General features: G+C 41.2%; 1 protein-coding gene across 1 annotated transcript; it reads left to right on the top strand.

Moving 5' to 3' along the window:
- Positions 1 to 557: 557 nt before the first annotated feature.
- Positions 558 to 12,562, top strand: GNAT2 (G protein subunit alpha transducin 2). The gene is made up of 8 exons (XM_074188352.1): positions 558 to 675; positions 2,228 to 2,270; positions 2,532 to 2,673; positions 3,868 to 4,025; positions 8,661 to 8,789; positions 9,001 to 9,130; positions 11,702 to 11,855; positions 12,137 to 12,562. Exons 1-8 carry the CDS (start codon positions 558 to 560, stop codon positions 12,325 to 12,327), a joined length of 1,065 nt encoding a protein of 354 aa, XP_074044453.1. The 3' UTR covers positions 12,328 to 12,562.
- Positions 12,563 to 13,089: the final 527 nt, after the last annotated feature.

Below are 13,089 nucleotides of genomic sequence, written 5' to 3'. Positions count from 1 at the left end.
TTTCTTTAAGGGACTTTTTCTGATGTTTTCCAGAAAGGAAGAACTGGGTTCAAATCCTACTTCTGACATACTCATGGGCAAAACACAAATGAGTGGCCTTGGGTATCTCTCTAACACTAAGTCAAAGCAGAGTTATTGATCTGCACTGGTAGAGGGAGTTTTAGTACAAGGAGATCCCCACACTGATAAAATTAAAAGTCCAGACCAAGAAAATCCCCCCAAATCTTCCACATCCCACCTTTCCCAATCCTCTGCCCCTGCCTCCTCAGCCTTCTAGTCTTTGCCATTTGTCATCTTGAGCTCCTTAATTGGCTTTCCTATCACATGGGTGGACATAAAACCCCCAATCCCTGGGATAAGAAAATAGGCTTCTAGGAGGGAAGCAGAGAAAGAACACCCCTTCAAGGGTCTGTAATCTGCTCTCACCTAGACCTAGATCTACCTCCAGCTTTCCAGAGTGAGGTAAAAACTATCCTTCTTTCTCCTTTCTTTTCCACTAAGGGAATCCCAAAAGAGAACTCTGTTGAGAGCAAAGAGGTGGCCAAAGAAAGATCAAGATGGGTAGTGGAGCCAGTGCTGAGGACAAAGAGCTGGCCAAGAGGTCCAAGGAGCTAGAGAAGAAGCTTCAGGAGGATGCGGACAAGGAGGCAAAGACTGTCAAGCTCCTATTGTTGGGTGAGGTACCAGTGGCTGGCAGGGAGGGAATCAGGGAAGAGAATTGTATCTTTGTCTGCCATCATCACTCCACCACTCCTTTCTCTGCTACTTAGCCTCGGCTTTCCTGACTCTGCTCTTGTAGACCATTCTTCAATTGTTGAATTTTCCTTGGAACTTCCATTTTTGAGAAGGGTCAGAGACTTAACCCTCATGCCCCCTTCCCCATGCAGATTTTCAGTATCCTTTAATGTTTTGTTTCCTCGGTTAGAATACAATTTCCTTGATTGAGGCTTACCTATTTCTGGAGAGAGGGGTTCCCCCTTTCTTAGGGTGGAAGATTCTTGGCAGACTGGGATGAGAATAGAAGAGTTGGGGAAGGTACCAGGCCACTTGCTTAAATTTGGCCCTCCTATCTGCTAAATTAGGTATCAAGCATTGAAAACTCTGATCCTGTGGGCACCGCCCTTCTTTGAAAGGAGGCTAGTTCAGGTAAAGGGACTAGACCAAAAGAATGCATAAAATTCATAGAATCTGAATTAGAAAGGGATTTAGAATCATCTATTCCAAATCCAGTGGTTGAACAGCACTTCAAACAAGTAGTTATTCAGCCTCTGCTCAAATCTTTCCATAACTCTTACCACCTCATCAGGAAGTTCATCCTCACCAGTGCTTCAAAAGATGATGCCATTTTGAGGTCAAGGGTTTTAAGGTCCCCACATCAGTCCAAGTTGCTTGGACTCTCTAACAATAGAAGAAAGAAATCAGGGTGCCTCAGAAATAAGAGCTCTTTGTGGGGGTGTTTAGAAAATTGGAGTAGGCATAAGGATGGTGGCCTTTACCTAATTGAAGTGATGTTAACCACTTGAATTCCCAAGTAGGCCTGTTGTCTGAGCTATAAAAGTTTCTCAATCTGTCTGACCACAGTTACACCTGGGCCAAGGTTAGAATAGCTTAGCTAAGGATATCAAACTAAAATGTGATGAATCTAAGTGGAAAGTTCAGATAGGCCACAGGGACCTCAGGGTTAATTGGTTCTGTAGGCTCAGGCATCACTCCTTACCCAGCTATGATCTTTTCTTAAGCCCAAGCACTTTTTGGATCAGTTCAGAATAAGCTGCTTAGAGGAAAGAGGTATAATGTGGTAATGAAGGGGAGGAACAGTGGGAAAATGGAGAATTGTAAGCAGGTGGAGGAGTAAGAAGTGCTTCTAAGTCTGCATCACAGAGGTCAGGTTAAGGAAAGGAGATGGAGAGAGCTTAATAAAGAGTCATGGCTATAAAGACATGGAGGTGCAAAGGGGAACCCTGACCTAGAGCCAACTATCTGAGTCAGAAAAGGAAAGCAGAGAAAGGAAGTGTAGGAAATATGTCTCCAAATCCATTCTACCAATTTAGGTTTTTGGGAAGGAGGCATCCAGGAAGGAAAATCCCTTCCTTTTCCTCTGGCCTGAGCCCAAGGAGAGCAGGGATTTTTTTTTTCAAGGGGGAAACACAATTTTCATACAGATTTCTCTCTTTGAACTAAAGAATTTACAGGGTAGGACTCAAGGCAGACTGTTCTCTCCTTCCAGGTGCTGGAGAATCAGGAAAGAGTACCATCGTCAAACAGATGAAGTGAGTAGGAACCTAGACTTGGAATAAGTAAAGGCAGGGTGGGAGGAAGGGGAAAAGGGCCCAAGACATCCGTATCTGTCCTATTCCAGATCCATAGAGGTTAATTCCAAATGGTCCCATCTGGACCAGATTGGCTGATAGGTCAGGTTTTAAGGAGTCTCTCTCTTACCCCACATGGAAAAGTAACAAGAATAGTTAATTAGGAACTCTCTGGCTCCCCAGGCCCACCAGAGGATTATGGCTTTGCTCTCTCTCTTCTAGAATCATCCACCAAGATGGCTATACACCAGAGGAGTGTTTGGAGTTCAAAGCCATTATCTATGGCAATGTATTGCAGTCCATTCTGGCCATTATCCATGCCATGTCCACCCTAGGCATTGACTATGCAGAGTCATCTCATGTGGTATGTATCCATTCAAGGTGCTAGGCATGAGTTCCACTAAAGGGAAGGGGGTGAGGTGGGAAACCAGGATCATTCATAAAAGTATGAGGGAAAATGGCTTTGAAGTCAGAGGACCAAGTTCAAATTTTCCTTACTATCTGTGTGTCCTTGGGGCAAGCCAGGATTCTCCCCAGATCTCTGTTCCCTCACCTGCTTCATCAAAGAGTTGAACTAGGTAGGCTCTTGAGATTCCCTACTGGCTCAAAATCTATGATCCTATGGTCTTAAGTGAAGAAACCAAAAAAAAAAAAAAATTAAAGCAACCATTTCTTTGTATCTTGTAAAGTCTACAGGACAAGTACTAAAAAAAGAACTTTAGGTCCAAATGTGTCATTTTTACAGATAAGGAAATGGAGGCCTAGTAAGATGATCCAACTTGCCACAAAGTGGAACTTGTATCTCATGACTCACAGGCCACTGCTTTGTTTTTCTTTGTGTTTCCCCACCCACTCTTTTCTCTGGCAATCTAAGCCCAATATCTGTGTGGTCCCAGAGAAGAATGGTGGCCAGTCCCTCCCTATTAACACTTCAAAACCTAGAGGTGGTTATGAAGTGTTTCCTCAGTCCTTTATGCTCTAGACAATATATGTCTATCAACCATAATCATTATGCATTCAAAATCTTATCTCAGCCATGCTTCTAAAATGTCCTGACCAGGAACCCAATAGGAACTTAATCCAGGATTTCAGAACAGAAATTCTTTTGAAGTAAGGTAAGTCAAGAAGTTATAGGGCAGGAGGTGATGTCTTTTACATCTTTATCCCTTCTAGAAGAAATAGTCTATAGATCCTTGACTGTCTATTACAAGGATCCCACTTTCCCCTTTCCTGGCTTCCTTCTTTAGACTTAATCAAGGTGGGAAGTAGCACCAAGGAGGGCACAGGAAGCTTCTACAAGCCATCAGACATAGAACTTGCCAGATCTTTGCCACCTTCTGACTTGAGAGAGAGGTCATTTTAGAAGCATCACTGAGATAATATTCTGAATGCAAGCCCTAGCTGGAACTTAAAAACAGAACCTAAATTGGCATTACCAATATAGACCACGGACTTGGAAGAACCGTTTGCAGTCTCAGTGGTTGGGAAAACTTTGAAGTCAGCAGGAGCACCTTTCCTCCCCATTAAGCATTTTTCCCCCCGGTTCTCTCACCGGCAGGATGATGGACGACAGCTTGATAACATGGCTGATTCTATGGAGGAAGGAACTATGTCTCCTGAGCTGGTGGCCATCATTAAAAGATTGTGGCAAGATGGAGGGGTGCAGGCCTGCTTTGAACGTGCTGCAGAGTACCAGCTCAATGACTCTGCCTCTTAGTAAGTCTCTGATGCTGTGAGTTGATCGCAGGACTTGTCCCTGGCATCACTAATTCCATATGGATTTAGTCTTTTTTTTTTTTTAGGTTTTTTTGCAAGGCAATGGGGTTAAGTGACTTGCCCAAGGCCACACAGCTCGGTAATTATTAAGTGTCTGAGGCCAGATTTGAATTCAAGTACTCCTGACTCCAGGGCCAGTGCTCACTGCCCCAGTCTTGTTTTTTTTTTAATTGAAATTTTATTTGCAAATTTATGAGATTCACATTTTTCTATTACCTTCTCTTCCCCCCTCCCCATAAGAGGCAAACACTCTGGTAATAGTTGTACATTTACATTCGTGTTTAACATATTTATATATTGTCATGTTGTGAAAGAGGAATAAGAACCAAGAGGAAAGAAAACCTGTGAGAAAGAAAGGAAAAACACAAAAGAAGTTTTTAAAAATTGAACATAGTATGCTTTGCTCTGCATTCAGACTCCAAAGTTTTTTGTGGATGGCTTTGTCCATAGCAGGTCTCTGAACTGCTGAGAGGAGCTGCCGGATTTAGTCCTATTTGGGGTTTAAGAAAAGTCAACTTCACAAGCAGGATTTTAAAAAAATGTAGTCTAAACATAATATTGATGTGAGCTCACAATATAATGTTATGGTCAAAATAATGGACTTGGGTTGAACTGAGAATAAGAAAATACAAACCTTTTATATTCTGCCTTGGTCAGGCCTCATTAAGACTATTATATTTAGTTCTTAGTGCTGTGATTTAAGAAGTTCTCTGAGAGAATGGCCAGAAGAGAGCAAATAGGTCAATCAAGAAACTTGAGAGATGGCTTAAAGCTTGGAGATTTGTAGATACAATCATGGTCTTCAAACATCTGAAGGATTATCCTATGGAAGGAGGATTAGACATGCCCTGTTTGACTAGGCCTTAGAGGGTGGATTGAGCTGGATATTAGGAAGAACTTGGTCATACTCATGAGTTGTCCCAAAGTGGAATGAATGGCCTTAGGAGGTAAAAGGATCCCCCTCCTTAGAGGTCTATAAACAGAGGCTAGATGTCAAGTTGTCTAATATGTTAAATAATGAGATTTCTTTTAGGTATAGGTTGGACTATATGACTTCTAAGACTCCTTCCAACTTTAAATACTGTGATTCAGTGATTCTATAATGGTAAATGGTAGGACTGAGACCCCAAAGCTAAGGTCATAGGGTTATACAATTAGAGCTAGATGCCCAGAACCCTCCTTGCTCCATAGATGAGGAAACTGAGGCCCAGAAAGTTTCAGTAACTTTCCAAAGGTCATGGCTGCAGAGACAGGCATTAACCTTAAATCTAAGTCTAGCACTGATTGATATTCTGTCCTTTATACTAATACATACTTCTACCTGGCCCATGTCACCATCTTCCTACTCTCCCAAGTTCTACATGTAAAGGAAGTATGAGGAATGTGGGGATGTTTGGTTTCCACTAGAATGTTTAAAGGAGATTGTTAGTTTATATTATAAAGACTGGGGTCTGCCTATATCAGTGCCTGTCGGTAGGTATGATTGTAATTCAAAATAATTAGCCTCAACCTGATCAAAACCTGAGATTGGATCAGATCTGCTCCATCTAGTTCTGAGTTAACCTAGTGTCTTTGTCCTTCTCCTCTGTGCCTGCTCAAGGAGGTTACTGTTCACTCCTCTATGCTCATTAGTATAATAAGCAGGATGGAGAAAAACATATGGAGGTGAATGTATCAATTAGATTGTGACCCTGGCCAATGATTGACACGAAGGAGGAGGAACAAGCCTTTCAAACTGCATGTAAGACCCAGCCTTGCTGTGATTCGGAGCTCCTTTCCCAACTCTCATTTCCCCAGTTTCAATTTTCTTTTTTTGTAATTAATTGTAAATTAATTGGGGGAAGGGAGGCATAAAGGGAGATATTCAGTAGTGTCAATGAAGCATCACATAGAAGGTAAAAGTAATATAACAACAGCAAATCAAGGACAAAATGGAATCAATTATGCTGTCTTCAAAATTTACTTTTTGATATTATCATGTACTCTCTTTATGATTTTTTTCTTCTCCTATATTTTCACTCCTGCCTGTTAAAATCCATTCTTCCAAGGCCCAACTGAGGTGTCACTCATTTGAAGCTTTCCCTGATTTCCCTCAATTAGAAGTGATTTCTCTCTCCTGGAATGTCCCATAGAACTTTGTTTGAAATTCTTCAATTCAAATTACACAGATAAATTAAGTATTTAAGTGTTTACTGTAAACCAAGCAAGGAGTTAGTTGGCACCATAGTGTTGGGGTTTGCAACTCCATAATATTGGGATTGGCACTGGTCTGAGAAAGAATTCATGAGAAGTGGAGCTCTTCCAGGCAAATTGGCATTTTATTGGACACTGTGTTGGGACGGTAGGCTGAGAGTTGGGAGATACTCTAGCAAAGAGGCATCTGGCATACCCTTCTTTATATAGGGAAGGAGGAAGAGGGAAGAAAGAAGAAATGATCTCATAGTTGTTCATCTAGACTTCAGAAGTTGGCACCACCAGAAGGACAGACCTAATAGAGCCACATGCTTGTAGGGTTTTTGTATATCAAAGAATACTCCAAATGGTACTTCACTATCCTTTGCATAAGGTTAAAAGATAACCGCATTCAGTGTATTCAGGTTACAAACACAAAGGAGAATAAAAGCCTTGGGCAAGAGATAGGAGATAGGGGTTGTAGTTTAGAATTCCTGTTTAGCAAGGACCCAGGAAGAACACTTAGAGCAAATCTGAATGTTAGAGATCGGGATCATTAATTAGGACCCCATCAATAGTAGATAGGATGCTGGGCCTGGAGTCAAGAAGACTCATCTTCCTGAATTCAAATCTCACTTCAGATACTTATTAGCTGTGTGACCCTGGTAAGTCACTTTACCCTGTTTTACCTGTTTCCTCATCTGTAAAATGAGTTGGAAAAGGAAATGGCACACCACTCCAGCATCTTTTGCCAAAAAAATTCCAAATGGGGTCATAGAATTGGACAACTGAAAGGACAACACAAGTGTGTTGGGATAAAAATACAAGACAATCCTGCCCTCAGAGAGCTTACATTCTAATGGGGTATGATTCATGGATAGCAACAGAAGGGGGCGGGGCAGAGATCTGAATCCAGGCAAAATCAGAGCCCAGTAGTTTCAGAGTATGAGTCCACAAAGGAGGTATAGATAAGGAATTGGGGAAGGTATAGTTTAGAGATATATTGTTGTAAGTATATATTGTTAATATTAAAAACAAAATCTTAAAAATATAAGGATAAAATAAAATGATAAAAAAATATGTTAGTCATTTTTATTTTCTGAGATTTATCAATAACCTCTAGGTGGAGGCCATTCTAATAAAGACCACACCAAGCTGAAGGAGATCAGAAAACTTTTACCACAGCAAGGGAACAAAATAAGAGTAGACAAAACCTTCTATTTTGCCATCTTGCCTGAGGAAGGTAATATTTTTTTTTATGAGTTTTAAGTACCAGGAGAGCAGGGCAAATATTCCTTTCTAAATCTGAAGGAAGACACAATTATCTCCTGGATTAATGTGGGCAGGACAAGTCTTCCTTTCAAAGTCTAAAGGAGGACACATTTCATTCCTCACAATAGCTAAGAAAATTAACCTTTGACCAGGAATATAGCTGTAAAAGCTTATAATAATAATTATTATTACACTTTGACTATATATATCTATATCTTATATAGTCTTTCTTCCCTTTTAGATCATAAGTTTCTATAGAGCAAAGTTTGGGTCTAATTTTGTATTTGTATCTAGCATAGTATCTTAGACACTCTGTGTGTGTGTGTATATATATATATATATATATATATATATATATATACATTTATATAATAAACATTTGTTAAGCTGAACTCCCTTCTCAGGGCTGCCCCTTAGTCCTTTGTCCTATTTCAAATGCTTAGAAAACTTAGAAAATGGAAGGAAGAAAAGTTCCAAGTCTAGCCAACTCTAGGGAAGTGAGATCAGCTTTGACTTTATGAGGCCAATGGCCAATAGCCAACAAGGTCCTGCCCCTCAGTGCCCTCAATGTCCTTCTGCTTGGGTGGAGAGAGCAGCATAGAAAAGAAGGACTTCTGAAAGACTCCTTACTCTGGTATTCATGGCTCTCCACAATTTGAACCCAACCTATGTGTAAGTAGTGGGTGTGAGGACAGTGGATCAAAATTGTGGTTGCACAATAAAGATGTCTTTCAGAGGCTCTACAGTACAAGGTTTGTAGCAGGGAGAATACATCATATGAGGTAGAAATGGAAGGACTTCAAGATGTCTAAAGCAATGCCCTCCCTTTGTGGATAAGAAAATTGAGGTTCAGGGAGCTTGAGAAATGACTTATCTAAAATCGCAGGATTAGGATCCATCTTTTTTATGATTTTTACTATAGTATTATGCTTCTCCTGTTAGCTCTGTACATGTCACCATCTCTCAGGATCTTGGAGGAGGTACTATTTAAAATTGGAAATTAGATCTACTCTACTGCTCAGAGATGGTGGAGCTGAACTGAAAAAGAAAGCATTTTGGAAATAAGTGCTAGAAATGAGGAAGCCCTTCTTGACCATTAGGTAACACTGGCAACAATTATCTCTTGACTAGCTATCTCAATCAGCTGGATCGAATAACAGCCTCTGACTACCTTCCCAATGAGCAGGATGTTCTACGGTCTCGGGTCAAAACTACAGGCATCATTGAGACCAAGTTCTCAGTTAAAGACCTGAACTTCAGGTTAGTGAGTGATTTCCTAACCCCTTAGGCAAGGGGCATACATGATCCCCCAGGCGAAGATCCCCATTTGGGCAGATCCACTGCCCTAATCCCTGATGTGGTGGTGAGCTACCATGTTTTTTCTAGGGGTGGTTGGACCTCCAGGATGAGCACGTGGGTTTTCAGGTCACAGGTAATCAGCATCCATGAGACAAGTGGCTTCTTCCCCCAGGATGTTTGACGTAGGAGGGCAAAGGTCAGAGCGCAAGAAATGGATCCACTGTTTCGAAGGTGTTACCTGCATTATTTTCTGTGGAGCCCTAAGTGCCTATGACATGGTACTAGTGGAAGATGATGAAGTGGTGAGTAGGATTTGTGTCTAAAGGTTCAAGGGCAGCCAGTTCAACTAACCCCTTAGTGACTGGTGCTTTAAATTCTCTATAATTTCCCAACTTGGGTGATTTCAACTGATGTTCATCCTCAGAGTTCGACTTCTCTACACATCCACAAAAACAGATATCCTGCTCTTGCTCCGTAGACTTTGACATGGTGCCCTTGAACTTTAGAATTTGAGAAAGCTAGTCATTTCTCTTTTTTAGTTCACTTTGTACTAAAGACTATAATCTCAATCACAGTGTTCAAGGACAGAGTATTACTAGATCACTAGAAGAACCTTTCTAGTCTGCCTTTGGATACAGGGGAAGTCCAGGGAGTGGAGGAGGATGAAGGAATAGGGTAGAGAAGATAAGATTAAAAATGATAACCAGAGAAAAAGGAAGTAAAGCTTGCATCTTTGTCCAGTCTTACCAGAAGAGGCTGCAGTTCCACCAGAGGTCTAACAGAACTGCCCATGATGAACAAGAGCTAAAAAGACTAGAATGAGCTCTGTTTTTAATCTTTGTAACCTAAGTATCTAGGTTCTCAATAACTACTTGTTGAATTTAATTAAATGCTTCCTAAATAGCAAACACAGTGGCAGAATGACTTCCCCAGGGCTAATTCCTATTAAAAATTTTGGAATTCTGCTTAACAGGGTCAGAGCAGCCTTCACACTGGAGTGATTCCAAACTCAAAACACCGAGAAGTGTTGATTTCCCTTAAGTGTATGCTCCAGAAATAGGAGAGCCATCTCTTGAACCCATTCCTTCTCTTTATCTTCAATGGCCTCAAAGTACATCAGTTCTCAAGGAAACTGCATCCTTACTTTGAATTCATTTTCTAGTTCAAGATTCTCAGTGGGCTTTGAAGCAGAGTTGAACTGGCTGTAGTAGATGAGCACAGACCCAGCTTGGCCCACTACGTACATCAACAGCACATGAAATTATGACTATTATAGCCTTGGATACAAGTTGGTTTGTAACTGGCTGAGGTGACACAGTGTGCATGTATACTCAATGTAATTCAGACCACAGGTTCACTCTATTTAGAATCAGAAATGACCTCCTCTCTGCTTCTCAGAAGCCTTATCTTCCTTCAAGGCTTTGTTGAAGAGCTCCCTTCCTCTTTTTTTTAGAGCATTCACCCTCCTCAGATTATCTTATGTCATACTATTGTACATAATGTCTCCCTTCAGAAGACTTGAAGTTTGTACAGGGCAGGGTCTCTATCTTTACTACCTCCCCATCGAAGTAATACCTGCGGTCCCCAAAGTTTTCCTCTGCTATTGAAGTTTGGGAGAAAAGGCCCCAGGAACGTACCTACTAACTGGAGGCCTGGGAAGTCACTCTGCCATTTTTATTGGCTATCCAGGAAGTGTTCAATTCATCATACAGGTATTGAGAACTTACTGTGTGCTAGCCTCAACGCCACCCGTATCTGGGTTAACGTATATATGCTGTCACCTCAGTTCAGTGTCTAGCGGACAGCAATACTTGTTGACCCAATAATACTCAAGAACCCCACTTAGGGACAGGGTTGGATCTGTGAGCCCACAGCTGTGCCCACAACTCTGCTCTGAACAATTCACAGGGGAAGGATGGAAAGCAGAAATAGTAACAGTCATGTTTATCAGCATCTTTTCTCCTCCCCAACCATCAAGCCGAGTTCCCAAGGAGAGAAACCACTCAGCAACCTGCAATACCACTGTTGACTGCTGACGACGTGACCTCCTCCCTACAGCTGAAGCAACAGCATCTGTGCTTTCCCCAATAATAATCCCTGTAGGAGATGGAGATGTAGCTATTGAAAACACAGTAAGGGAGCATCTTTCCCCCACCCCCCATTTATATGAGATCTTTTTTGTTGTCCAAAACAGCTGGTTAACATCAAGTCCAGCTTTTTCCATGAATCCAAAATTATATAGTAAACTCAGCAATAAGTTTATACATATCATCTAGATGAAAAAAGAAATCTCCTTGTTCCCTTCACATTTGGAAAATACAAGATCATAGGATTAGAGATTTAGATCTGAAAGGTCCTCAGGAGCTACTGAATTGAACTGTTATTTTGCAGATGAGGAAATTGAGGACCAGAGATCAGTAATTTTTCCAAGGTCACAAAAGTAATAAGTGTCAAGAGTCAAACCCAGCTGACTCCAAATCCAAGGGTCTTTCTACATGGGGGCCCCAAGGGAGACATAATAGATATCCTCAAGCAGTTGAAGGGTAAACATGATTTCATGAGGGATTAGATTCATTCTGCTTAGTCCCAAAGGCAAGAAGAAAAGTGAATATAAGCTGAGGGGAGACATATTTCAGCAGTACAGCTTCCCCCAATAGAATGGACTGCCTAAGAAGACCCAGTAGTTATGACCAGGTATTAGGCATGCTGCTGGGTTCCTGTTCGGGTATGGATTGGCCCAGATGACTGCAGAGGTTTCTCTCCATTCTGACAGTGTTAGCCTGTAAAGACATGGCCTCATGGTTTGTTGTAAGAGGGCCAGGGCCCAGGTGTGAAAAGTGCCTATTTTCTTGCCTAACGTTTTCTTCCATCAGAACCGCATGCATGAGTCTCTGCACCTGTTCAACAGCATTTGTAACCACAAGTTCTTTGCTGCCACTTCCATTGTCCTCTTTCTAAACAAGAAGGACCTCTTTGAGGAGAAGATCAAGAAGGTTCATCTCAGCATTTGCTTTCCTGAGTATGATGGTGAGTGTCAAAACGGAGGGTCAGTGATGCTGGGAACCCTGGGCTGGGGTGGGGGTCCTCTGAGGATTTCTTATACAAAAGGCTAAGACTTTCAACTTAGGGCAGGCACAAAGAACTTGGATGAAAGTATGAAAATGTTGTTTAGTTGCTCCTGAGAGAGGTGAAGGTGCTAGATATTATCACTCCTTTCTGAAGATGGGAATGAGGAAGTTAAAATATGTTTTTCAAACCTCTAGTAATCCCTTCACTGTTTTGTTTTGTTTTCTTATCTGGAAACCCAGGGAACAACTCATACGAAGATGCAGGAAATTACATAAAGAGCCAGTTCCTTGACCTAAACATGCGAAAAGACGTCAAAGAAATATACAGTCATATGACTTGTGCCACAGACACACAGAATGTCAAATTTGTGTTTGATGCAGTTACAGATATCATCATCAAAGAGAACCTCAAGGACTGTGGGCTTTTCTAGTTCTCATCAATCAGCAGGTACCCTCTGGAAAAAAAAAACAGGCTGGACTGAACTATTATTTGGCAAATTTTAATCATATGAAGGGGTGTTTGAGTCATTAGAAATGACAGACCAATGTATAATGGGTATCATATTGCTTGCTTTTTCAGTGGGCAGGGGAGGAACTGAAGGAAGGAACAGAGTTTGGAACTCAAAAAAATTTTAGATGCTAAAAATAAATAAATGTTTTAAAAAGAAAACTGTAATTAAAAAAAAAAGAAATGATCTCTCATCACATTCAACTTATATCAATGTATACCATGGAAACAATGTAAAGACTAACAGACTGCCTTCTGTAGGGAGGGGGAGGTGGGGAGGAGGGAAGATTAGGGGAAAAATTATAAAACTCAAAATAAAATCTTAAAAAAAAAGAAAAGAAAACTCTTAGGCCAGTCAGAACTCAGTGAGAACCTCCATCAGCGATGGAGAATGCCTAATTGGCTTCTCCAGAGCAGAGATCTTGGTGTTATCTGCTGAGGGTGAGGGTTATTAGAAGCTAACAGACCTTTGGGACTTCTTCTTAGTTGTCTCATATTCTTTCACAGTGGAAGAACACAGATAAATAGTGCCATTTTAAAAATTCACCATTCAGTTTTATTGGGATGAGGTACCCCACCCCCTGCAAAAATCCTTCAATCAAAACAGCCTACAAAATGCCCACAACACAGTATGTTTCCATGTACTACATTCTTTGGAGATCAAGGCCCCCAGCTAGGTTTTGCA

Source organism: Macrotis lagotis, chromosome 5, assembly GCF_037893015.1.
Source record: "Macrotis lagotis isolate mMagLag1 chromosome 5, bilby.v1.9.chrom.fasta, whole genome shotgun sequence".
Lineage (NCBI taxonomy): Eukaryota > Metazoa > Chordata > Mammalia > Peramelemorphia > Peramelidae > Macrotis > Macrotis lagotis.
This window is presented reverse-complemented; position numbering and strand designations above follow the sequence as displayed.